General features: G+C 37.1%; 1 protein-coding gene across 1 annotated transcript in view; it reads left to right on the forward strand.

Moving 5' to 3' along the window:
- Positions 1-1,250: 1,250 nt before the first annotated feature.
- Positions 1,251-24,564, forward strand: part of DLD (dihydrolipoamide dehydrogenase) — a 29,103-nt gene continuing 5,789 nt past the window's right edge. The window contains exons 1-8 of the mRNA XM_017546832.2: positions 1,251-1,433; positions 3,629-3,707; positions 11,791-11,870; positions 12,376-12,444; positions 13,568-13,637; positions 15,023-15,123; positions 15,423-15,566; positions 16,328-16,429. Of these exons, the coding sequence (XP_017402321.1) occupies positions 1,395-1,433; positions 3,629-3,707; positions 11,791-11,870; positions 12,376-12,444; positions 13,568-13,637; positions 15,023-15,123; positions 15,423-15,566; positions 16,328-16,429 (684 nt within the window). The 5' untranslated portion in view covers positions 1,251-1,394. The remainder of the gene's footprint in view (positions 1,434-3,628; positions 3,708-11,790; positions 11,871-12,375; positions 12,445-13,567; positions 13,638-15,022; positions 15,124-15,422; positions 15,567-16,327; positions 16,430-24,564) is intronic.

A 24,564-nucleotide genomic window follows, 5' to 3' on the forward strand; every position in this document is an offset into this window, starting at 1 on the left:
TTTTTGCAAGCTGGGAGGGGGTGGTAGGGTCTGGAGTCACAAGGTTGACCAAGGTCGATTACAAAGTCCAGTTGCCTTATCAGTTGAGGCAGGAATAAGGAACAATAGAAGAATGTCTCAAAGTTAATTAGGTGATGCAGGGGTTGATCATTCTTCCCCTTTTTGTGGTCTTCCAGTTACTTCAGATTTTCTAGTTCCAGGAACTCATCTGGAGCATCCGTGCAGGTCACAGAGTTTACCATGCCATCCATGTTGTGGGTCAGTCAGCCTAAAAGACCTTACAGTAATCATATGGAATGAAGGGGCATGATTGTAGAAACTAGAGCAACCATCTTGAATGAAAGATGCAAGGCAATCTCTGATGATGGCAGTATCACGAGACAAAAGGAGCCTGGGACCCTGTCACAGGACAGAGCTGCCAGCAATACCGTCTCTACAACAAACACTAAATATTATCCATACCTAAAGGTGAGCATAGATAGTTAGGCAGTAATTTCTAACCAGTGTTTAAGTCTATAGAGCCTAGCACAAGGCCTAGGTGGTAGACTTTCAGTAAATGTAGAATTAAGTTTATTCACACTATATAGAGCTATCACAAGGCAAGTATCAGACCTTAGACTTCTGTGCAGAATGAAGACAATGTTTTTCAAACTATTATCTCTCAAAACCTAAAAATCTCATCACCATCCCACCCTCTAATTTGTTCTACTAGGGAGATGCGTTTCTCAACCAAAAAATAGAAGATAGTGTGTTTTCTACGTATTGTCAGTTAACTAGTTAGAGCAGGATGCTGGCGATACCAAAAATCTGTAGCCCCATTCCTTATATGGCATTTGAAGGGAGCAATTATAAAGCAGTAGTTAAAACCAAAGGCTTTGGCCTTGGGGCTGCAGTTACGCCTCCTCTGCGAGACTTTGGGGGCATTATTTAACCTCTCTGGGTCTCATCCAAGAAATGGAAATATAGCAATACTTCATATGGTTGTTGCAAGGATGAAATGAGATGTCTGTAGAAAGTGCCGGGGAATGACTAGCACAACCAAGAGCTTGTGGAAATTGTCAAGATTTGCCGTCTGTGGCATGCACTAAGCAAATGATAGTTTTATTTGTTTATTTCATCTTCCAAGTCTAATAATACATTGTAGCTCGACATTTTGACAGCAGCCCCTAAAGCCGACCGCACTGCCACAAAGCACCACGCTCCTTACGACAGTGTACGACGCCTACCCTAGCAGGAACGACTCGTGCGGTAGAACCGCGCTGGCCAATCGCGCTGCTTCTGGGTGATGACGTCGGTTGCGCCTGTGCATGCGCAGGGCGGGGAGACCTTGGCGAAGCGGCGGAGGCGCTCAGCGGCCGTAAACGCCTGGGCGGAAAGGAAAATACAGCGGAAAAATGCAGAGTTGGAGTCGTCTGTACTGCTCCTTGGCCAAGGTGAGGGCCAAGTAGGTGGGGTCGTGCTGAATCCAAAGCACGGAGGGTCCCGTTCCGTGTGTCCGGGACGCGGCGTAACCCTGTTGGGCTGGCGAAGGCCGGGCGCCTGGGCCGTACCACCCCTAGCCCCGCCTCTGCACCGGTTCAGCCCGGCCCTAGGCTCCAGGGTAGCAGGTCGTTCTGCGGCGGCAGCAGGCGAGGGACGGGCCTGTGCCCAGGCTGTGGCATGTCTTCTCGGGCCGTTGTGTGACGGCCAGCAGTCACTCGTGGTACACCCCCAAGCCTGGACCGAGGGCCATCCCGTCACATGTAGGCCTCTACCTTGGAGGAAGTGTAAGCCATCCATGTCCCATGTAGTCTGGCTCTATACCATCTGCCTTTTTCTAATCCTAATTCTGACCCCTGAGGGGCCAAATTTTATGCAGTGGGTAGGTAACCCTGGAGCCATTTCTTGAATGGCCAGACCCAGTCGGCTGCAACAGCCCTCGGAATTCCCCTGAGGTCTTGTCAGTGTTTGCAGCTTTAAACTGGTGTTCATTGCTCTCTCAGGTCTTCCTGGAGGCTTACATCTTTAATTGCAGCAGGTTATCAGAACAGCCTTCCGTTTTTATCTGCATACCTAATTACAGCCAGATTGTGTGTATGTGGCACCTTGGTTGGGTACCACTATCTTGGTGGAGACCTTAAAAATAATATAGCGATCAAACTCCTTTGTTTCAGAGATGAGGAACCTGTGTTCCCAAAAGTTAACGTACCATTATACAAGTCATGCTTCTAGGGAGCGGCGGAGATGAGACTAAAACTCAAGATTGGCAATCTGCTGCTCTTCGGGTCTGCTGTCCTGACCTCAGGTGTTAAGAGTCGCTTTGGAATAGGGAACATCAGTGTAGGTTTTGTTACTGCCGCCCATTTGCCTGCTGTGAAAGGAGCAGGAGCTTTTTGCGTTGTTTCTTTCTGCTTCATTGTCCTTAGGAAATGGTAGCCATCCGTATATAGAGATTAGGGAGATTCTGATGCAGTTTGTCAAACTATAGTCTTCCAGAACGTAAGCACATTACTTAGTGCATTTTCCTAAATTACCTTGTCTAATTTTCTATTCCTAGTGGATGTCTCAGGAACATTTTCATAGATTGTTCTAAGTAAATATGGACTATACATACGTGCTAGCTTACAGTTAGGAAACAAATTACAGGTAAAAGGATTATTATGCATAGATTATTGAAGTATTTAAGTTAGAATTTTCTCTTTCTTCCTCTTTTTTTTTTTTTTAGATGGAATTTTGCTCTTGTTGCCCATGCTTGGAGTGCAATGGTGCCATCTCAGCTAACCGCAACCTCCACCTCCCAGGTTCAAGCGATTCTCCTGCCTCAGTCCCCGAGTAGCTGGCACATGCCTGGCTAATTTTTTGTGTTTTTTAGTAGAGATGGGATTTCTGCATGTTGGTCAGGCTGGTCTTGAACTCCCGACCTCATATCTGCCTGCCTCGGCCTCCCAAAATGCTGGGATTGCAGGCGTGAACCACCACGCCTGGACTCAGTTAGAACTTTCAGAGCTTTATTTAATTTTTTTTGAGATGGCGTCTCACTCTGTCACCCAGGCTAGAGTGCAGTGGCACGATCTCTGCTCACTGCAACCTCCACCTTCTGGGTTCAAGCGATTCTCCTGCCTCAACCTCCCAAGCAGCTGGAATTACAGGTGCCCACCACTACACCCTGCTAATTTTTTTGTATTTTTAGCAGAGACGGGGTTTCACCATGTTGGCCAGGCTGATCTTGAACTGCTGACCTCAGGTGATCCGCCCACCTCGGCCTCCCAAAGTGTCGGGATTACAGGTTCGAGCCACCACGTCCGGCCCAGAGCTTTAATTATGACATTAAAATGACCCCTGGCACTAGCCATGTTTTCTGAAAGCTGAGTAAAAATACCATTGAATACATTTAAAAAATTAGGTTAAATATGAGATGATTTGTTCAGTATTCATAATAAAAAGATAGGTGTGGCAAGCTGAGACTGAAAAGTTTAAGTTATTGTCAAAGAGGGGAAACTGATCTGTAACTTCTGTGTGGCAATGAAGAAGATACATTAATAATCCTTGCTTGATACATTTGCCCAAAATTGTTCTGTTTTCATCAACCTTCAGTAGTTCTATGTTTTTAATTCCTATTATACGTAATAGGAACATTTTCTTTTTCTAGAGGGGCCATTTCAGTCGAGTATCTCATGGCCTACAGGGACTTTCTGCAGTGCCTCTGAGAACTTACGCAGATCAGCCAAGTAAGTACTTAAGTAAAACATATTTTCAGCATATTAGCTGACAGTTCCTTTCTGTTTCAGTGTAAAAGCAAGTGAATATTGGAATACCTTACATTAAGTGTCTTGTAGTTTATTTGTTAATGTGTTTATTCATTTGAATGTATATTGAGCTAGTGTGTTCCAAGCAGTGAACAAGGTAAAATCCTGCTGTTTTGAAACTTGTGATTTGGTGATAAAAGACAAATAATATATAATTAACGGATAGATATTTTGGGAAGTAACTGAAAATTAAAGCAGTTAATAGGAAGAGAAACAATTTTAGATACAGTAGGAAAGGCCTTTCTGAGGAGATGATATCTGGACAGGGTCCTGAGTGAAGTGAAGGAGTGAGGTTATTTCAGGTAGGGGGAAACAACACTGAGAAAGGTCTGAGGTGGGACTTGGCTTGTGAAGTTAAAGGAGTAGCAAGAAGGCTGGTGTGGCTGGGGCAGAAACCCATAGAATGTAAAATCAGAGAGGTGGGCAGGGGACAGATGATGGAGTAAGCCAGGCCTCGTAGTTTAGATTGTATTCCACGTATGATGGGAAACAAAGTTTTTGAGCAGGGCAGCAATTTCATATGTTTACATTTAAAAAGTTACTTTTTTCCACTGAGTAAGGTTGTATTGGTTATTTTAACACTGTTTGAAAAGATGAGATGACTTTCTTGACGTGCTGAATGAAAGTCATCATGGATTTATCAGAAGCATGTTTTAAAGATTAGCAGGATATACTTTAAAGCTGTGGATCATGGAATTTTATTCTTTATTCTTTTTTTTTTTTTTTTTAATATATTTTGGAAGTTCCTGTAGAGAATATGCATTTTATTTTTTTAAGTATTTAAAACAGAAAGTTGCCTGGGCACAGTGACTCATGCCTGTAATCTCAGCACTTTGGGAGGTTGAGGTGGGCAGATCACAAGGTCAGGGGATGGAGACCATCCTGGCCAACATGGCGAAACTGCATCTCTACTAGAATACAAAAACTTAGCCCAGCGTGGTGGTGCGCACCTGTAGTCCCAGCTTCTGGGGAGTCTGAGGCAGGGGAATTGCTTGAAACTGGGAGGCAGAGATCGCAGTGAGCCGAGATCCACTCCACTCCAGCCTGGTGACAGAGCGAGACTCTGTCCCAAGAAAAAAAAAAACCCAGAAAGTTAATAGGCTTATATTGAAGTATTTTGACCTGTCAATACCAAGGATATTGATTATTTGAAATGAACTGTTTTGACATTTACTGGATTCACCCATATGGATTATAAGTAAAATTGAATGTCTTAAAGCTTCAGTGGTAGAAATCATTATCTGGGGGAACTACTATCAGTCTCCCTGCATTCTCCAAAGTAACTTAATCCTGTATCCTCAACTGTTATCCAACCATTATTATTTTGGGTATTTCTAGAGGAAGGGTAGGGGAAGGATTCTAGTCACCCAGGACCAGCAGTGAGTGAGTTATCATAGCTTTGAACAGGTCAAGAAATCCTTTTAAAAAAATGCTAATATGATAAGGGGAAAAGTTGGACCTGTTACACACATTGTCTCTTGTTAAATGGGAATCTCATTCTTCTCAACTCACGTAGCAGGAGAAATGTTAGATTCTCATTTCTAAAGGATATTTTTCATGGCTTACTCTATACGTTTGGAATCACTCAACAAAAATTATTCAGTGCCTTCTATTTGCCAGGCAGCCCCTGAGCTAGATCTTAGATTTTAGTGGAATGAGGCTGAATGTTCGATAGTCAGTTTGGAGTTCTCTTGACATTGAGTAAATCATAAATCATTTAGTACCCATGTAGGTAAGTGGGTAAAAGCTTTGAGTGGATGCAGTAACAACCATTTTACACACATATTTGTGTTTATCTGAGGTACAGGCTTACTGTCTTTTCCTCAAGGATGCAAACTTCAGGGCAGGGACTGTGACTTTTTTGTTTAGTACCTAAAGTGATACAGTAGGTAATCAGTACATGTTTATTGAATGAATGAACCCTGGGGCCGGGTTTGTTTTAGTTACTGCTCTATGGCAAAGCATCCAGTATGGTGTCTTGTACAAAATAAGTATCCATCTACAACAACAGTAATATTAACTGATGCACTGAGGGCTTAACTCTGTCTCAGGCACAGATTTAATTCTCATGACCTTTCTACTACGTATGTGCTGCTGTTCTCCCTATTTTATAGATGGAAGAGTTGAGTCTTAGGTTTTTCAACTAGGAAATGACAGAGCTACGGGAATCCTTTTGACTCCAGAGCCTACACTGTTAGTGTTCTATTCAGTCTTCTTCCTTAGATGAATATTGATTAATTCTCCTGAGGAGTTCAAAACTTATGATACACTCTTGGTTACAATGTCTGAGAAGTGTCTGAATAGCGTATCAACCAGGTTCATCAGAATTTGCCAAATTTTGTGTGTTACTGTTGATATGACCTGTTTCATGACAGCACTTAACAAACTGGTAGCACTTAATCACTCACATTTCACTACACTCATTCATTCCCTTATTTATTATTTAAACAAATACTAATATCTACTATGTGTTAGTTACTGGGCCAACTACTGGAATACAGCAGTGAGCAGGATGGACAATACCCAGCTTTTATAGAGCTTTCAATTCACTTGGAGACAAACATCGAACACATAATTGTGATGGGGATCCACAGACTAAGCATAGGGAGTGATGACATCTGTAGATGTATTGGGAATGGTCACAGAATTCTTTCCTAGAGAATTAATGTTGATATCTGAAAAGGTTGAGGGTAACTCTGGTTACAGGTTGGACCTTTTACTGTAATTGTTTTTTTTTTCCTAATTAGACTGTAATAACTAGGGCTATGTCATTTATATATATATGCACACACAGACACAGCATGTGCAGGCACCCCCCTCCAGGAGCTTCAAGTAGTGTTTGTAATGTGAAATGCGTGCTATTAGTGTTTATTTCTAGGTATATGAAACAGATGGTACCAAGAAAGACCAGCATAGTTCTATGCGTGTATGCTAAGAGTAGTTGACTCTTACTGAAACTTAAACTGCATGGTATTGATGAGTAAACAGAATGTGGTAGGAGATGAGGCTGGAGAAATACGTACTGAAGGAATTTGGATGCTGTACTTAGGAACATGGGCTTTATCTAACAAGAGATTGGGGAACCAACAAAGAACATAACAACAAAGAGAATAACATCTGAGTTGGGTTTTAGCTTTGGAGTAGCACTGGATAGGCTAGAATGGAGGATGTAAATGAGACTAGAGGCAGCTGGGCTCAAGTTTGGTGGTGGACCTGAGAAGGGGAGTGACACTGAGCGACTGGTATGCACCTGGCACCTACTTAGATGTTAACTCTCTGATCCTTAAAACCCTACAGGTGTCATCCTTACTATTATCCCTATGTTATATCAAAGCCCAGAGAGATGAATAATTTGCCCAAGGACTTGGTGGGGGTGGTTTGGAACCCAGGTTTGTTTTACTTCAGATCATTTCTTGTTTTTCTGTATTTCTGCTTTACAGACTGGGAGGTTATGACCAGAAAGTGGCTATTGATTTCAGAGGCTGAACAGTTTTGAGTGATAACAAGTACAGAGTGTTAACTATGGGAGGAGGTTGCTGAAAAAAGACTGGAGATTAAGGCCATTGACAGTTTAAAAACAACTTCCCTTACATCCCCCAACAAAATGTCAACAGATAAACCTTACCAAATACTTCTTATATTCAGTAAATTTGGTAATTAAGGCTTATTGCCTTATGCCATCTCTTTTCCTGTTCATTTTTTCTTTTTAAAAATCTGGTTTTATCTTCATTTTGACGTGTGCCTCTTTTTCCTCACTGTATTGTAAGGTTATTGAAGGCACTGATGATTCATAAATATTTGGTTTCATTCTGATATTAAAGCATATTCTTGTCATCTTAGTTGAAGTTCTTGTTTGTCCTGGAGATTATGGGATCCTCTGAGCATTTCGGAAGGCAGTAGAACATAATGGTATATAGGAGCACACGCTAAAGAATCTAGAGGACCTTGTTTGAATCCTGGCTATATTACTTACTAGTTATGTAGTCTTGTTCTAGTTATTTAGTTGTTTTCAACCTTTTCTTCTTGTTAATGGTAGTAATAACTATGTCATAGAAATGTGATGAGACTTATGTAAGATAGTACCATGTGACTGGCACATTGTAAACTACCTAAGTAGTAGGTGTTATTGTAGACTGACTTTTTTTTTTTTTTTTTGAAACAGGGTCTTGTCTTATTCTGTTGCCCAGGCTGGAGTGCAGTGGTACAGTCTTGGTTCACTGCAACCTCCGCCTCCCGGGTTCAGGAGATTCTCATGCCTCAGCCTCCTGAGTAGCTGGGATACAGGCCTGCATCACTATGCCCAGCTAATTTTTGTGTTTTTAGTAGAGACAGGGTTTCACTTTGTTGGCCAGGCTGATCTTGAACTTCTGACCTCAAGTGATCTGCCCGCATTGGCCTCCCAAAGTGCTGATTACACAGACTGACTTCTTGAGATACATGTTGTAATTATATTGATGATTACAATTAATTTGTAACCCAAAACCTTTATTTCAGTGGTAGCTTGGATAATGTGGTAACTTGTTTTCCTTATAATGAACTAATATGTAACAGTTGTAGGTTATTTTGTAGAGTACTTTTCCTGCCTTTTTTCTTTGAGTTATTTTAATAATATTAACTGCCTTAAGTCAATCATCTCTTATGTACTCCAGTATTTTTAAACTATCAACCTGATACTTTAAACCTGATAATTTCAGAATCTAAAGGGCCTTGTTTGAATCAGCTGATACTTCACTGACACTTGAAATACAGATTGCTATTCGGCTGTCGTTTGCTATTTTTCTGTCAGATATGCCTTAAATAAATGTATTTCATTTAACTACTTTTGTGTATCCTGGTTTTGTTTTTTTGTTTTTGTTTTTTTTTTTGAGACAGAGTTTTGCTCTTGTTGCCGAGGCTAGAGTGCAATGGCACGATTTTGGTTCACTGTAACCTCTGCCTCTGGCTTCAAGCACTTCTCCTGCCTCAGCCTCGTCTGTAGCTGGGAGTACAGGTGCCCACCACCATGCCCGGCTAATATTTTGTATTTTTAGTAGAGATGGGGTTTCACCATGTTAGGCAAGCTGGTCTCGAACTCCTGACCTCAGGTGATCCACCCACCTTGGCCTTCCAAAGTGCTGGGATTACAGGCTTGAGCCACCACGGTCGGCCTGTATCCTGATTTTTTTAACTGTATGTGGGACTCAACCTATGAAATTATTCTTGACAAGGAGAGGGTGAGTCAGAAGCATGTGTTGTCAGCTTTCATTTGTAAAAATCCTTTGATACAGGTGAGACCTAGATGATTTGTTTTTCTGACATTTTATTGTGGAAAATTATAAACATTTAGAAAATTTTAAGGATTTTACATTGAACATCCATGGTTTTCTTCCATTAACATTTTCTGTGCTTACAGTACCACATATGTGCTCATCCACATCCATCACTCCGTCTTATTTTTTCATGCATTTCAAAGTAAACTGCAGATGTGTGTGTATTTCCCCTAAACACTGGTTTTGGAAAGTTTCTTCCTGGGTTATAACCTCCTATATTCTCAGTTGACAGATCTTTAGATAAAGACACTGCTTTTTTCTCATTTCAGTACATCCTAGCACTTCAACTTCAGTGTTATTGTGATGGAATATTACATCTAGTATCTTCAGTAAGAGAGGAACTCTTGAGTTTTTGGTATTTTCTGAATTAAAAAAAAAAAACAACCTAAAGTTACACAGTGAATAGGGAAATAAAACCCAAGGTTTTTGGCTGTTATCTTTTATCTCTTATTTACTTCTCTTGGACTTACTAAAACAAGTTCTTTTCCAAACCAAATTTATTTCTCATTTTGGTACCATGGACTTACTATAAGAATTGTTACATATGAGTGATTAAAAATATATACTCAAAAATATATATACTCAAAATTTAAAATACTTAATTCAGTTTTATTGTCATTAAAAAGGTTTTTGGAGAATTATAGCAATAATATATGTTATAAATATATATGCTCATGTAAGAATGAGAAAAGAATGTAAAGTATGGCAAAAATTGAGTTTCATAAAAACATTCCTAAAAAAAAGATTGGGAGGACCTATAAACAGTTTTCTCTGGGTTGTATGGCAGTGTAGGTTTTGTTGTTGTTGTTGTTTTATTTTTGCTTTAGTGTATTTAAATTTATTTGGTAAACCTGTATTTTTAATCAGAAAAGATACAAAAATTCAGCAAAGAAACCTGTTTTGTAGCTTGTATTTACATTACTCAAATTAAAAATTAGAACCCATTTAAGGGATGTTGTGTAGATCTTCATTTGGTTCAAGATTTGAAAACAGAAATATGTTTTATTAGATACTTAATTCTGAACCTAAATCAGTGAGCCAAGTATGGTGGCTAAAAAGCACAGATAGATCAGTAAAAATTGAAGCAATAATTTTTTCATGTATTGATATGACTGTATTTTTACATGAATTGAGTTATACCTCAGCTATCATCTGCTGTAACCAAAGAAACTCCAGTATTTTCATTTATTCAATAGGAGAGATTCTTAGATTTTGTGGATAATTGGGCTGAATAGAGGTTCTATGATTCTGTTGAGGCCAGCAAAGGTTTTTTGAACGATACTGCTCTACGGATGTGTTTTTGGGGAGAGAGGGCAATGTGAGTTAAAATAGTCTTCTTTGTAGGTCAGAATATAGCTACTAAGTGTAGAATACTTACTATGTATGCTAAGAGAACTATGCTAAATTATTTACCTATATTGTTCTTTTACCATCCTATGAGGTAATTTTTTCGTGGTCTTTCTTTTACCAGGTAACAAAGATGAAGCAGGTTGAATTTCTCACCTAATAAAGCTTTATTTTTGCTCACTGGGATTTTAGTTTATGATGGTTAAAACTGAGGATTGGAATAGTATTGAATAATGGAAAGACCTCTGGAAGTAGAGTCAAAAAGCTTAGTTTGTCTCTGTAGCTTACTTGCGGGTTAACCTTGGACAAGTTAATTGACCTCTTTAAACTTCTTGTTTCTTCTGTGAAATGTTTTATTTATGCCATCTTTATCTTCCTCATAGGAAATACTGAGAATCAAACATGATAATATATGTGAATATGTGTCATCAATTGCTAATTGCTAGGTTAGTTGGGATTGTAAGGACAGTGGAAGGGAAGAAAAGGGAGACTGTTTCCTAGCTCTTAAAAGTCATTGTTCCTTTATTTGAAGTTGGACTGAGAAGAATGTGAGTAATTGGACTTACTTGTACATTTGTATTACAGTTGTTACACTCCTAAGGATGCTAGTCAAAATTAATTTTCAATTTTTTATCTTTATATGAAAAATAGCCACAATAGTTAATTAAATATTCTGGTTAGCATATTATCTTAAATTATATAAAAGTTATCAATATGTAAGTATAGTTCAAAATGTATTTGTTATATATTACATGGAAGCTGTTTTTTCCCTGATATTTCAGAAGTTAAGGATCTGAAAAAAGTAATAGGTCTCAGGAAATACTAAAGCATTATATAAAATTATCTTATTTAATCCTAACATCAATCACTGAAGCAATGTTTTCATCCCTATATTAAAGAGAGGTGAAGTCATTTAGTCAAGTTCATACAGCTAATCATTGGCCGTACTGAGATTTGAAGCCCAGAATGTCAGATTCCAAAGCTCAGGCTCTTTGCTTTTTATATACTTGTTTTCCAGTATCTCTAAATTCTTGTTAGTTATTATTAAATCAATAGAATCTAGCAAGGTCAATGGATACAGTGTTAGTATTAAAGAACTCAGTTGTATTTCTGTTTGCAGTAATGAATTTAAAATAATAGAAAATGAAATTTGAAAATTTATGCCGTTTTTCAGTAGCGTCTAAGAGCAGTCAAGTGCTAGGAATAAAATAGTGTAGAAACTATGTAGAAAATGTTGATTTGTACTTTAAGGGGTTTAAGTATGGGGCTATTTGTTTGCTTTTCCAAAGAGCTCTTTCTGGTAAATATTAACCACTTTACTATTTTGTATCATTTTGCTTTCATCGTAGTTGATGCTGATGTAACAGTTATAGGTTCTGGTCCTGGAGGATATGTTGCTGCTATTAAAGCTGCACAGTTAGGCTTTAAGGTAAGGTTTAACTCAAACCAAGTATTGATTTATTTTAATTTGGGAAGTGTTGATCATACTCATAAAGTACTTTGCAGGCAAAAACATGGCAAATACTTTCATAACTCTAAAATTATTTATAAGCCTAAGACTAATAAAGATTAGGCTCATTTGGTTGTAGTATACTCTTGGAAGGGAGAGTGAAATCTATTATTTTTCTTCTCTTCCCAGTACTTTTCATTTTGGCTTCTAATCACACTTTGGAAGATACAGTGACAGAACTAAAAACATATATTTGGTAATGTTAAGCAAACAAAAATGTCTTTTAGAGTAATTCACTTGTGGATTAGCCCAAAAGAGTTTCATTATTCAAATGACAAATTATAAAGGACAATATATTTTAGTCTCTGTAAAACACAGCCTGAATAGCTTGTTTTGTAGAAAATTACAGCAGATATATTTGGAATTTTAGTGATCTGAAACATTGAGGTTATGTGCAGTTAAATAATGTTTTCTTTGGTTGTAGACAGTCTGCATTGAGAAAAATGAAACACTTGGTGGAACGTGCTTGAATGTTGGTTGTATTCCTTCAAAGGTGAGCCTATGTTTTGTACAGTGCAGAGGTTTTTGGCTAGCAACCAGCTAGAAGTATGGATTGAGACTAGATTAGACAAATACTGTTGTTAAAAAACAATCCAAGTTGTGGCACACATTTCACACAGAAAAAAAAAAGATGATAAGAAACACATTTTTCTTCTGTAAAACTTAAAGATTGCTTTCACTAGTCTGCCACACGTTCCTGAAATAGCTTCCTTGTCTCAGAATGCCTAGCTCTCCATTCAAACAGACTCTAATGTTCTAGTTTTTTTCTCTTTACCTTTCCTTCACCAGTGTAACAGATAATAGATGGTAAATTGTTCTTTTAGGTCCTTTATGTATATAAACATGACTGCCTTTTTCACCTGCCACCCTGACGTGTGTACTTAACGCCTTTACTTTTAAAGAAAGTAAAAATGTCTTTTTCATTATTGTTTGTTGACTGTTTTTCACATCATTATTGTTTATCTTTGATTAGTAAGAGAAACTGAATTGGTGTAGTTCCATATACTATTCCACGTAGAGAATGCCATGTCTTTTTTTTAACTTCTTTTTATTTTTTTTTTATTTTATTTATTAATTTTTTTTTTTGGGACGGAGTTTCGCTCTTGTTACCCAGGCTGGAGTGCAATGGCGTGATCTCGGCTCACTGCAACCTCCGCCTCCTGGGTTCAGGCAATTCTCCTGCCCCAGCCTCCTGAGTAGCTGGACTACAGACACGCGTCACCATGCCCAGCTAATTTTTTGTATTTTTTTAGTAGAGACGGGGTTTCACCATGTTGACCAGGTTGGTCTCGATCTCTTGACCTCGTGATCCACCCGCCTCAGCCTCCCAAAGTGCTGGGATTACAGGCTTGAGCCACCGCGCCCAGCCCTTTAACTTCTTTTTAAATTTTTATTGTAAATTGACAAATTACAATTGTAATTTGGCATACAAAGTGGTGTTATGATTTATGAATATAATGTGGAATAGTATAGTCAAGTGAATTAACATATTCAGCACCACAGTACTTACCATTTTTGTGGTGACAACATTTGAAAGAGAATATCATTTCATAAGTGCTTTTTGATTATTTGAAGTCTGCTTATGAATATTTGATAATCTTTTTAATTTCCTTTAGGCTTTATTGAACAACTCTCATTATTACCATATGGCCCATGGAAAAGATTTTGCATCTAGAGGAATTGAAAGTAAGTATACTTTTATGATATTACCAGACTGCTTGACTTGGCTTTTCTGACCAAAGACTTAAATGTGTCTAATCTATGTATATAGATGTTGAGTGAAGAAGGAGTAAAATAAAGAATCTCAAAAATGTGAAGAGATTTACTTATAAAACAAGACCTAAATCCAGATTTCTCCCAGCCAGGTACTAACTAGGCCTAACCTTGCAAACCCAGGTTTCTACCATTACATGTTCTGTTCCTTTGCTAACTTTTTCTGGAAGTTTGCCTTTATGTGTTTTGGAAGAGTCAGTTTTCATTTCCCTGAAACCTGGAGATCACTGAGAAGGCTGGATTCCTGAGTACTGTGGGGAGATAGAAGAAGGAAGGGAGGCCCACTTAAGCTGTTGATAGTAGAAAAATTAGAGGAGAGAAAGAGTGAGACATAGCGGAAAAGGAGGAGGACATTTCATAACATATCTTGTATCCTGACATACTTTTTGAGCTGTTTTGATCTTTTGTCTCCAATTATTGTTGTTGTTAGATACTTCCAGAAAGGTAGTGTCTTCTGGGCGGGACCCAGTCATACTTGGGTTGTTACTTTTCCTTCATTTGTTTCTTTACAGAGGTACATTTGAGGGGTTGTTTGTAGGCAATCCATTGGGAATAGAGATGATGTTTATACACTAAAGCAAATAGAATATCAAACTAGATGAAAATTGGAATGATGTAAAGAAAGAAGAGCTAGGGATAGTAAGGAGACCTGTATTGTAGGCAAGGCTTTTATATCCTAGCTCTGTGACCTCAGGTAAATCAGAAATCTCTCAGAGTCTCTTTTTCCTTATCTCTAACACATGTGTTTGTTGTTACACGAGGTGCTTTCTAAGACACTCTTCTTACCTCTCAAGTTTGAGATGAGCATTGTTGCTGAATACTGTTGCTTTAGAGTTCTCTTCTGAGTTGAATGAGCGATTAAAACCTGGGTGATTAAACTTTTTAATATTAAACTTTTGTATTTGAAATTTTTAAATGTGTATTTTTTGTTTTATTTCATGAAACTTCCTTTATTTAAAATTTCAGATGATGTTTGATTTTGTCGTTTCTACTTATATATCTTCCAGACTTATAACCATCATAAGGTATTCAGAGGATATGTTATCACAGTGGGATATAATATTTTATTTTGAACTGCATTTTTACTCAAGGTAGACATTTTACAGTGTTTGATAGGTTCTGTTTTTGTGATAGAATGATGTTGACCTTTTGTCAGCTATAATTATATGTTATTACATTTTGAAACTTTAATACTGCCTTTTATAAGAATTAGGTTGAAATTTTTCAGTTTTTGGTGTGTGAAAAACACTATTGCTACAGTAATTTAGCGGACTAAAGATTAATTTAACGAATTACAGTGTCTGAAGTTCGCTTAAATTTGGACAAGATGATGGAGCAGAAGAGTACTGCAGTAAAAGCTTTAACAGGTGGAATTGCCCACTTATTCAAACAGAATAAGGTCAGTGTTTAATATTCAGATTTCTGCTTTACTTTGAATGCACATTAAACTTTGCATTACAGAGTGATAATATTTGAACTCGGCTACAGCAGGATATTTATTTAATTTAAAGTAGTTTGCTAATCTGAAATAGATTTCCCCGACATGTATCACAGATTTTTTGCTGCACCATGTGTAGCATTACTAAGTAATGAAGCCTTTTGTTTTAGATAAATTATTTACAGAGTATTTTGCCTTCGAATGATTTATCAAACAAATTACTTTAAACTTTGTGAATTATTAAACGTTATTTCGTAAAGGTTGTTCATGTCAATGGATATGGAAAGATAACTGGCAAAAATCAAGTCACTGCTACGAAAGCTGATGGCAGCACTCAAGTTATTGATACAAAGAACATTCTTATAGCTACGGGTTCAGAAGTTACTCCTTTTCCTGGAATCACGGTATTTATGCTTTATCATTTACAACCATTACAACTTTTCTTAAGAAACGCGTTTTGTAAATTATGTGTGCTATTTGTGAACTTTGAGAAATTTCTGACTGAAATACAATATTTTAATGGTCATTCAGCTTTGGGAAGTTTCCTGTCTTTATTCTGCAATGATTTTGACTAGATATGGAATATTAAGATATGTTTGATTGCAGTATGAAGTTAAAATTGACTGTTGCGTTTTCGAATATTGAATGATAAAATTTAAAGTTAGCATTTTCAATGGGATTTGATGAAATTGGATATATAGATACCTCAAAACAAATAAAATGACTTCGTAGTTTTAGTGATTCTACTGAGATCACAGTTTATAAATACACTTGTCTCTTCATATTTGTGGAGGATTGGTTTCAGGACCCCCCTTGGTTACCAAAACCTGCACATACTCAAGTGCCTTGCATAAAATGACATCGTATTTGCATATAATTTGCATCTGTCCTCCTGTATACTTTAAATCCTCTCTAGGTTACTTATAATACCTAATACATTGTAAATGCTATGCCGGTAGTTCTTACACTGTATTGTTTAGGGAATAATGACAAGAAAACCATCTGTACCTGTTCAGTATAGATGCAACCATCGATTTTTTTCTGAATATTTTCAATTCACCTGGTTGGTTAAAAATCTGCAAATTCAGAACCCATGGATATGGAGGGTCGACTATACTAGGGTTTTTTAAAGTTATTTTGATTATATCTTTTGTTTTTCTTACAGATTGATGAAGATACAATAGTATCATCTACAGGTGCTTTATCTTTAAAAAAAGTTCCAGAAAAGATGGTTGTTATTGGTGCAGGAGTAATAGGTGTAGAATTGGTAAGTGTTGTCTTTCCGCCTCTTATTTCCTCCTCGGAGTTGGAAGGGACTTAACGGTCCCCTTTTTGATTCTTTGTATAACATTATAGGCTGATCAGCATTAAGTTTTGCTTAAATACTTAGTAATAAAGAGTTTACTTTTGTTTTTTTCCAAGACAACCTATTTATGTATTCACTCATTAGACTGTTCTGTTTTAGTCTGTTTCCTTGTACCTTCCACCCTTCCTGTTTCCTAGAAGTTATCTGATTCTTTTTTAATGCAACAGCCCTTCAGATATTTGAGGATAGCTTTCATGCTGAGCAAATTGTATTCCAGATAAAGATGATTCTTTTTACCATGACATACATGATTTGGCTCTTCCCTTCTCTGTCCTCATCTTGATGCCTCTTAACTTAGGTTTTAGAAATGTCAGACTACTTGCATTTCTGTGAACACCATGTTATTTTAGACCTTGTGTCTGCCTTGTCCTCCCTTCTTGTCCATCTGGCAGCTTTCCACACATTTCCAATGACCTCCTTTCATTTTAGAGCCATCAGGAATTGCTCTACTTCTGAAATAATAAATTCAGATTTTTATTATCTAACTGTGACCTCCTGTCTGCTTTTACTTAGTTATTCCTAGTGTTTGTATCCTTTTTTAGGCTTTCTAGTCCATAGATCTGCTTTTTTGCAATCTGTCCTTTCCGGTCTTAACAGCCTTCCTGATCAGCTTCGATGCCATAGTCCATCACATTAGCCACATTCTTACAGATGTCCTTGAGTTACTTGCCTCACTGTTCTGCCATATCTCCTTGGCAAAACTCTAGTCCTGTTTGAATGCAGGAGTCTGCCTTTTTTATGCTATTTCCAGGCTGTTGACCACACCTAGAGAAAAAAACACCCTATACATTGGTATTTGTGTAAATTCTTGGCACAAACCTCAACAGGAACCTCAGCCTTGCCGATAATTTATTATTTCCTAAGATGGTACACTGTCCTGGTCTCTGCAATGGCCATTTCGTTTTCTGCTCAAATCTCTGCTTGTATACTGTCTTCTCTGCCTATGGATGACCTTGTGTCCTAAATATTACATAAAAGAGAAATCATCAGATGAGAATTTCCTCAAGTTGATGCCCTAAATTTGAAAACTCTTTTACCTGTTAAACCTGTCCTTTTGATTATCTCTCCTATTACCATGGAAATGCAGTTTTTCCCTAAGGCTAATCCCTTTACTTGTGCTTGGTAACACATCATCTGCCTTTTCAGTGAGTTGGTTTTGTGATGTTTATTCTTGTATTTTTCAGTCTTCAAACTCTTTTCTACTTCTGCTTCCTTCTCATTTACAATTCTGCTTGCCTCCGTGTGTGCACCTGTGTACCATACACATGCTCAGATGCATTTGCACTCATCACACTGGCTTGTGTGCACATTAATAAGCCTTCCCTTGGTCCTATGTCCTCCTTCAGTGACCAGTTTCCTTCTCACTTTCCCTTCAAAACCTAGCTTCTCAAGAGTCCATGCTTTATTTCATCAGCTTCCACTCACTCCTCATTGTATGGTTTGTGCCAATAAATTGCTTTAAGGACATAAATGCATTTATTGCTTAATCTGGTGGACTGATTTCTTCACTGCTTTATTTGACAGTAATTAATTAGCATTGTTGATTTTCTTGCCTTTGAAACTCTTTCCCTACTGTCTCTGAATCCGTATTCTTCCAGTTTTCCATCTATTCTTTGGGCTGAATTCTCCATATTATGCAAGTTCCACTTTCTTAGGATCCCTTTAATTGTTAATATTACTCTAGATTCTATCTTAGGGTTCTGTCCTAGACATTTTTTGCCTTTCTACAGAATATTCTCTTCACTCTCACCTCAGTTACCCAAGGACTACAGGTGTCTGCAGCCTGATCCTTTCTCTTTGCCTCCAGACTTTTATACCTGAATGTCTACCTGTGAGTCTTACAAGTATTCTGTTCACTAAATGAACGACTTAACCTTTCTATCCCCGTCCTACTCCCCACCCCTCACCTCAAACAAACCCAAACCTATTTCTCTTCTGGCATTTCCCATCTCAGTGGGTGGGTACTGCTGTCTACATAAAGGTCAAAGCAAGAAGTTTGGGACTAACACATGATTTCTCCTGTCCCCTCCCCCACCATTTCACTCAGTCAGTGAGTCCTAAGATGTGCGTGCATGTGTGCGCGCGTGTACACACACACACACACACACACACACACACACACACACACACACACACACACACACACTTTATATTTACTTCTCTTTATTCATCTGTTTAGATACTAGTTCAGGCCAGCATCATGTCTTGCCCTAGGTCTTCTGGTTTCTTTCACCTTTGTCTAATCCTCATTGTGGCTACAGTGATTTTTCTATAACACAGATTTAGCCATGTTCCTTCTCTGCTTAACACCCTTTAATGGCTTACTATTACTGTTAGGATAAATTCAAACTCTTTGCTGTTTAAAGACTAGCGTGATGTGGCATCAGCTTATTTCTCTAGCCTTTTTTCTATCGCTTATTTCTCTAGCTGTTTCAAACCACATACTAGTATATTGAAATAACAGTTCCTGAACAAGCCAAGTTCCTTGGTCTTATCTGTAGACTTTCCTCTGTTTGTAATATTTCTTCTCTCTACCAGTTGTTGCACTCTTGAGAGCCCCTCCCTGACTACCCTAGATGTCTTTAGGTATTCTTGTTGAGTGTTCCATTGCACCCTATACTTGTGTTTCTTACAGTATTTATCTTACTTTCTTGGCATTAAAAGTTGAACATCCCAAATCTGAAAATCAAAAATCTAAAATGCTCCAAAATCTGAAACTTTCTGTCATTATGACACTAAGGAAATGCTCATTGGAGCACTTCAGATTTCAAATTGGGAATGCTCAACTGAGCAAGTATATAATGCAAATTTTCCAATATCTGGGAAAATATTCAGAATTTGAAACACTCTGGTCCCAAGCATTTTGCTTAGGAGATACACAACCTGTACCTGTTCTCTTGTCTCTCTCTCATTAAATCATAAACTCTAAGAGGGCAGAGATCATGGCTGTTTGATTCACTGTCTTTAGCCTGTAGCACAGTAGCTGATACATACAGGTACTTACATATTAGCTTTTATTCTTATTGCTCATTTGTTGATTGAATAAAAACCTTTCAAAAATCAGCTTAGGCTGGGCATGGTGGCTCATGCCTGTAATCCCAGCCTTTTGGAAGGCTGAGGCATGCAGATTGCTTGAACCCAGGAGTTTGAGACCAGCCTGGGTAACAATGTGAGACCCCATCTCTACAAAAAATAAAAAAAAAATTAGCAGGCATGGTGGCGTGTACATGTAGACCCAGCTACTCAGGAGCCTGAGATGGGAGAACACTTGAGCCTAGGAGTTTGAGGCTGTAGTGAGCTGGGATCATGCCACTGCACTCCAGCCTGGGCAACAGAGTGAGACTGAAAAACCTGAAAAACAAAAATCAGCTTATAAGTTACCTTTTTAGTGAAGAATTCTTTATTCTAAGAAAGATCAAGTCTTTCATTTTTTGCATCCTTAGTATAATGTATCTACATTTCCATAGCACCCACTAATAATTATACATTGCATTTGTTTGTTTATAGCTGACTTTCCTATAAGACCAAAGCTCCTTGAAGGCAGGACCGAGTTTTTAATTCATATTTAAATCTCCATTGCTTTTCGTAATGTTTAGTACTTAGGTGTCATAAATACTAGATCTGTTATTTTCTCATCAACCGTTGATCCTGCTAGTCCATCAAGACTTGTAATCTAAACATAATGTTCTGGGTTGCAGAGAGTACTTCTTTTGATATGCATGGCATACTTCTTATAATGTAATCCTTTAAACTTTCTTGTTTTTTTTTTAAAGTAGACATTGAGCCCGTGGTCTGATAAAAACTACATTTTTTTTTGCATTTAATTCTGATTTTTTTAAACCTAAATAAGGGAGGGACTTTGAACCTTTATTCTTGCTTTAATTTAACCTTGTTCACTTGCACTCATATTCCAATCTATATCTTAGTCTTGATTCTGTCATTCTTATACATAACTGCTTTTACTTTTCATAGTTCATAAATTTTGGAAGTATGACAATTAAGGCATGCGGTCCATCATCTGATTTTATCTAATCTTGGTTAAGCAAACTTCCATTGTCATTCATGTCATCAGTACAAATTTTTGGCCAGGATGAAATACGGAAAGCCATCTGACCGTAGAGTCTTTAACCAGTTATAAACAGCTTTGATATTTATTCATCTTCATTTCTCCATTGCATCTGCAAGGATGTCATGAGATTTTCTTAATTTTTTTTTTAACATCTTGCTGATAACAAAATATACTACATTCACCAGTCCAGAAACCCTTCAGAAAGTAAGAGTAGTTTACGTGACCTGTTTGGAACACTTGTGGTAGTGTCCAATGATTGTGAAACCAGCTGATTAATAATGTCAATAATGTCGTCTACTATTTAGCAGAATTACTTCCATTTTAAAAAATTCAGGCATATTTGCTGGTCTGCCACCTTTTAGCAGTTCCCCTGTGCTAAGTTCCCAGAGTTCACTGAGAGTGCCTATATTGTCAAACTCTTAATTGGGTTGATGGGGGAGTTAACTCTTTAAAAATGACCAGTTCTTATCTTGGGCCTTGCCTCTTGGTTAACAATATTTCTTCTGTTCATCCTACTTTGAAAATTGTTCTTATAGGTGGATAAAACCAGAAAAAAGGAATAATAATTGCCTTCTTTTGTTGGCCATTATGATACCGTCTCCAAGCAATAATTGTATTTCTTCATCTCAGCACTTTCAGTTTAGGTTTTTTTTATAAGACTTGAGTCCTTTGACACAGTGATTTAGGTATCTGTTACTGTATTGAATTAGTTTTTACATGTCTTTTTAAAAATTTAAACTTACTGAGAATTAATTTGCAGAGTAGCCATATCTGTTTATCTTGTAAAGATTATTTACATAACTGTATTTTTATTTTTTATATTTTGCCTTCTTCCATTCCAGTTTAGTATTAAAGAACATATGTTTTAGAATTGAACAGATTTAAATTTGAATTTCAACTGTGCCTCTTACTGACTTATGTTCTTGTTAAGTTAATGAGCCACCCTGAACTAGTTTGTCATCAAAAGGGGAATAAAAATAACTAACTTTACAGGACTGTTGCTGGGATTTAATACATTTAAAACACTTAATACAGTGCCTGGCGTCTAGTAAGCTCTAAAAAAGTGGTAGATGCTGTTGAGTTTTTCTGTCTGTATTTTGAAACCAGTTTTCCTAAAGAGTAGGGCACTTGTCTGTGCTCATCACTCCCTACTTGGAATTAGACTCCAAGATGATGTTTCTTATCATTTCCACACTCCCATTATTTCTCCTCTGTTTATTTCTATTTCAGTTTCCACGAGTGGGTCCTTTTTTTGGTTTCCTTTTTAAACAGCTTTATTGAGAGATAATTCACATACCGGTTCACCCATTTAAAATGTACAATTCAATGGTTTTTAGTATATTCACAAAGTTATATGGAGTTATCTAACTCTAGGACATTTTCATAACCCTAAAACAAACTTGGTACCCATTAGCAGTCATTCTCCATTTCTCCCTCTGCTCAGCCCTTGGAAACCACTGATTCTACTGTGTCTATGAATTTGCCTATTCTGGACATTTCATATAAATGGAATTATGCAATATGTATTATTTTGTGTCTGATCTCTTTACATAGGATAATGTTCTTATGGTTCATCCAAGTTGTAGCATGTGTGTATACTTTTTCTTTGTATGGCTGAATATCCCATTCTCTGGATATGGTACATTTTGTTTATCCATTTATCAGGGATGGACATTTGGGTTGTTTCTACTTTTGGACTATTATGAATGACACTGCTATGTCTATTTTTACAAGTTTTTTTGTGGATTTGTGTTTTCATTTCTCTTGAGTATATACCTAGTTGTGTTGTAATTGTTGGATCATATGATAATTATTTTAACTTTTCAAGGAGCACAGTTACACCTTTTTCCATACAGTCCCACCAGCAGTGTAAATTTCTTTTGCTCCACTTTCTCACTGGTACTTGGTATTGTCATTTTTTTTTTTTTAATTGAGCTGTTCTAGTGGTTGTGTAGTAGTAACTCATTGTGGGTTTTTCCCCCATTTTTATTTTTTAAATTGCTACATAATATATGTACTTTTTTCAAGGTACATGTGATATTCATATAATTAAATCAGGGTAATATCCATCACCTCAAACATTTTTCTTTATGCTAGGAGCATTGATTTACTCTCTTCTAGCTATTTTGAAATGTATAATTGATTAATGTTAGCTATAGTCAACCCTACTGATTAACACCAGGTCTTATTTCTTCTGTCTGATTGTATATTTGTACTCATTAATCAACCTTTCTTCATCCCTCTTCTCCCCCTAGCCTTCCCTGCCTCTGATAACCATCATTTTGCTCTCTCCATGAGTTCAGGTTTTTTTTTTTTTTTTTTTTAAGCTCCCACATATTAGAACATGCAATATTTGTTTTTCTTTGCCTAGCTTATTTTGTTTAACATACTGTCCTCCAGTTCCATCTATGTTGTTGTAAATGACAGAATTTCATTTTTTTTTTTATGGTTGAATAATCCATTGTGTATATTTACCACATTTTGTCTTTGTTTGCTGGTGGACATTTGAATTTATTCTGTATCTTAGCTATTGTGAATAGTGCTGCAGTAAACATAGAGTGCATATATCCCTTCAATATATTGATTTCCTTTCTTTTGGTTATATATCCAGTAGTGGAATTGCTGGCTTATACTGTTCTATTTTTAGTTTTTTGAGGAATCTTCACACTGTTTTCCATACTGGCTGTACTAACTTATGTTCCCAGTAACAGTATATGAGGGTTCTCCTTTCTCCACATATTTAACAGCATTTGTTACTACCATCTTTTTGATAAAAGCCGTTTTAACTGGGGTGAGATGGTAGCTCAGTGTGATTTTGATTTGCATTTCTGGTGATTAATAATGTTGGACATTTTTTCATCTGTTGGTCATTTGAAAGCCTTGTTTTGAGAAATGTCTATTCACTTCTGGTGTGCATTTTAAAATTGGATTGCTTTTGTGCTCCTTATATATTCTGATTAATCCCTTGTCAGATGGATAGTTTGCAAATATTTTCTCCCATTCTGTGGGTTGTGTCTTTGTGGATTGTTTCTTCTGCTGTGCAAAAGCTTTTTAATTTAATGTAATCCCATTTGTCTGTTTTTGCTTCAGTTGCTTGTGCTTTTGAGGTCTTATACAATAAGTCTTTGCCCAGACCAGTGTCCTGGAGTATTTCTCCAGTGTTTTTTCCAGTAGTTTCATAGTTTCAGATTTTAGATTTAAGTCTTTAATCCATTTTGATTTAACTTTTGTATATGGTGAAAGATAGGGGTGTAGTTTCATTCTTCTGCGTACGATTATCCAGTTTTCCCAGCACCATTTATTGTTGAGATTGCGTTTTCCCCATTGTGTTGAAAATGAGGTAGCTGAAATGTGTGGATTTATATTTTTTTAACTCAGTTCCATTGGTCTATATGTCTTTTTATGCCAGTACTATGCTGTTTTGATTACTACGGCTTTTTAGTAAATTTTGAAGTCGGGTAATATGATGCGTCCAGCTTTGTTCTTTTTGTTCTGGTTTACTTTGGCAGTTGAAGAATGTCATTGGTAGTTTGATAGGGATTGCATTGAATCTGTAAATTACTTTGGATAATATTGTCATTTTAATGATTTTAATGTTCCTGATCCATGAACATGAACGATTTTTTGTGTCTTCTTCAATTTGTTTTGTCAGTGTTTTTAAAGTTTTTTATTGTATAGATCTTTCATATCTTTGACTAAATTGATTTGTAGGTATTTTATATTCTTTATAGCTATTGTAAATGCGATTGCTTTTTTTTTTTATTTGTAGATTGTCTAGTATTGGTGTATATAATTGCTACTGAGTTTTGTATGTTGATTTTGTATCCTGCAACTTGACTGGATTAGTTTGTAAGCTTAATAGTTTTTTGGTGTAGTCTTTAGGTTTTTCTAAATACAGGATCACATAGTTTGCACAAAAGATTAATTTGACTTCTTCCTTTCCAATTTGCCCTTTGTTTCTTTCTCT

This window comes from Cebus imitator, unplaced genomic scaffold (assembly GCF_001604975.1).
Source record: "Cebus imitator isolate Cc_AM_T3 unplaced genomic scaffold, Cebus_imitator-1.0 Scaffold192, whole genome shotgun sequence".
In the NCBI taxonomy this organism is placed as follows: Eukaryota; Metazoa; Chordata; class Mammalia; order Primates; family Cebidae; genus Cebus; species Cebus imitator.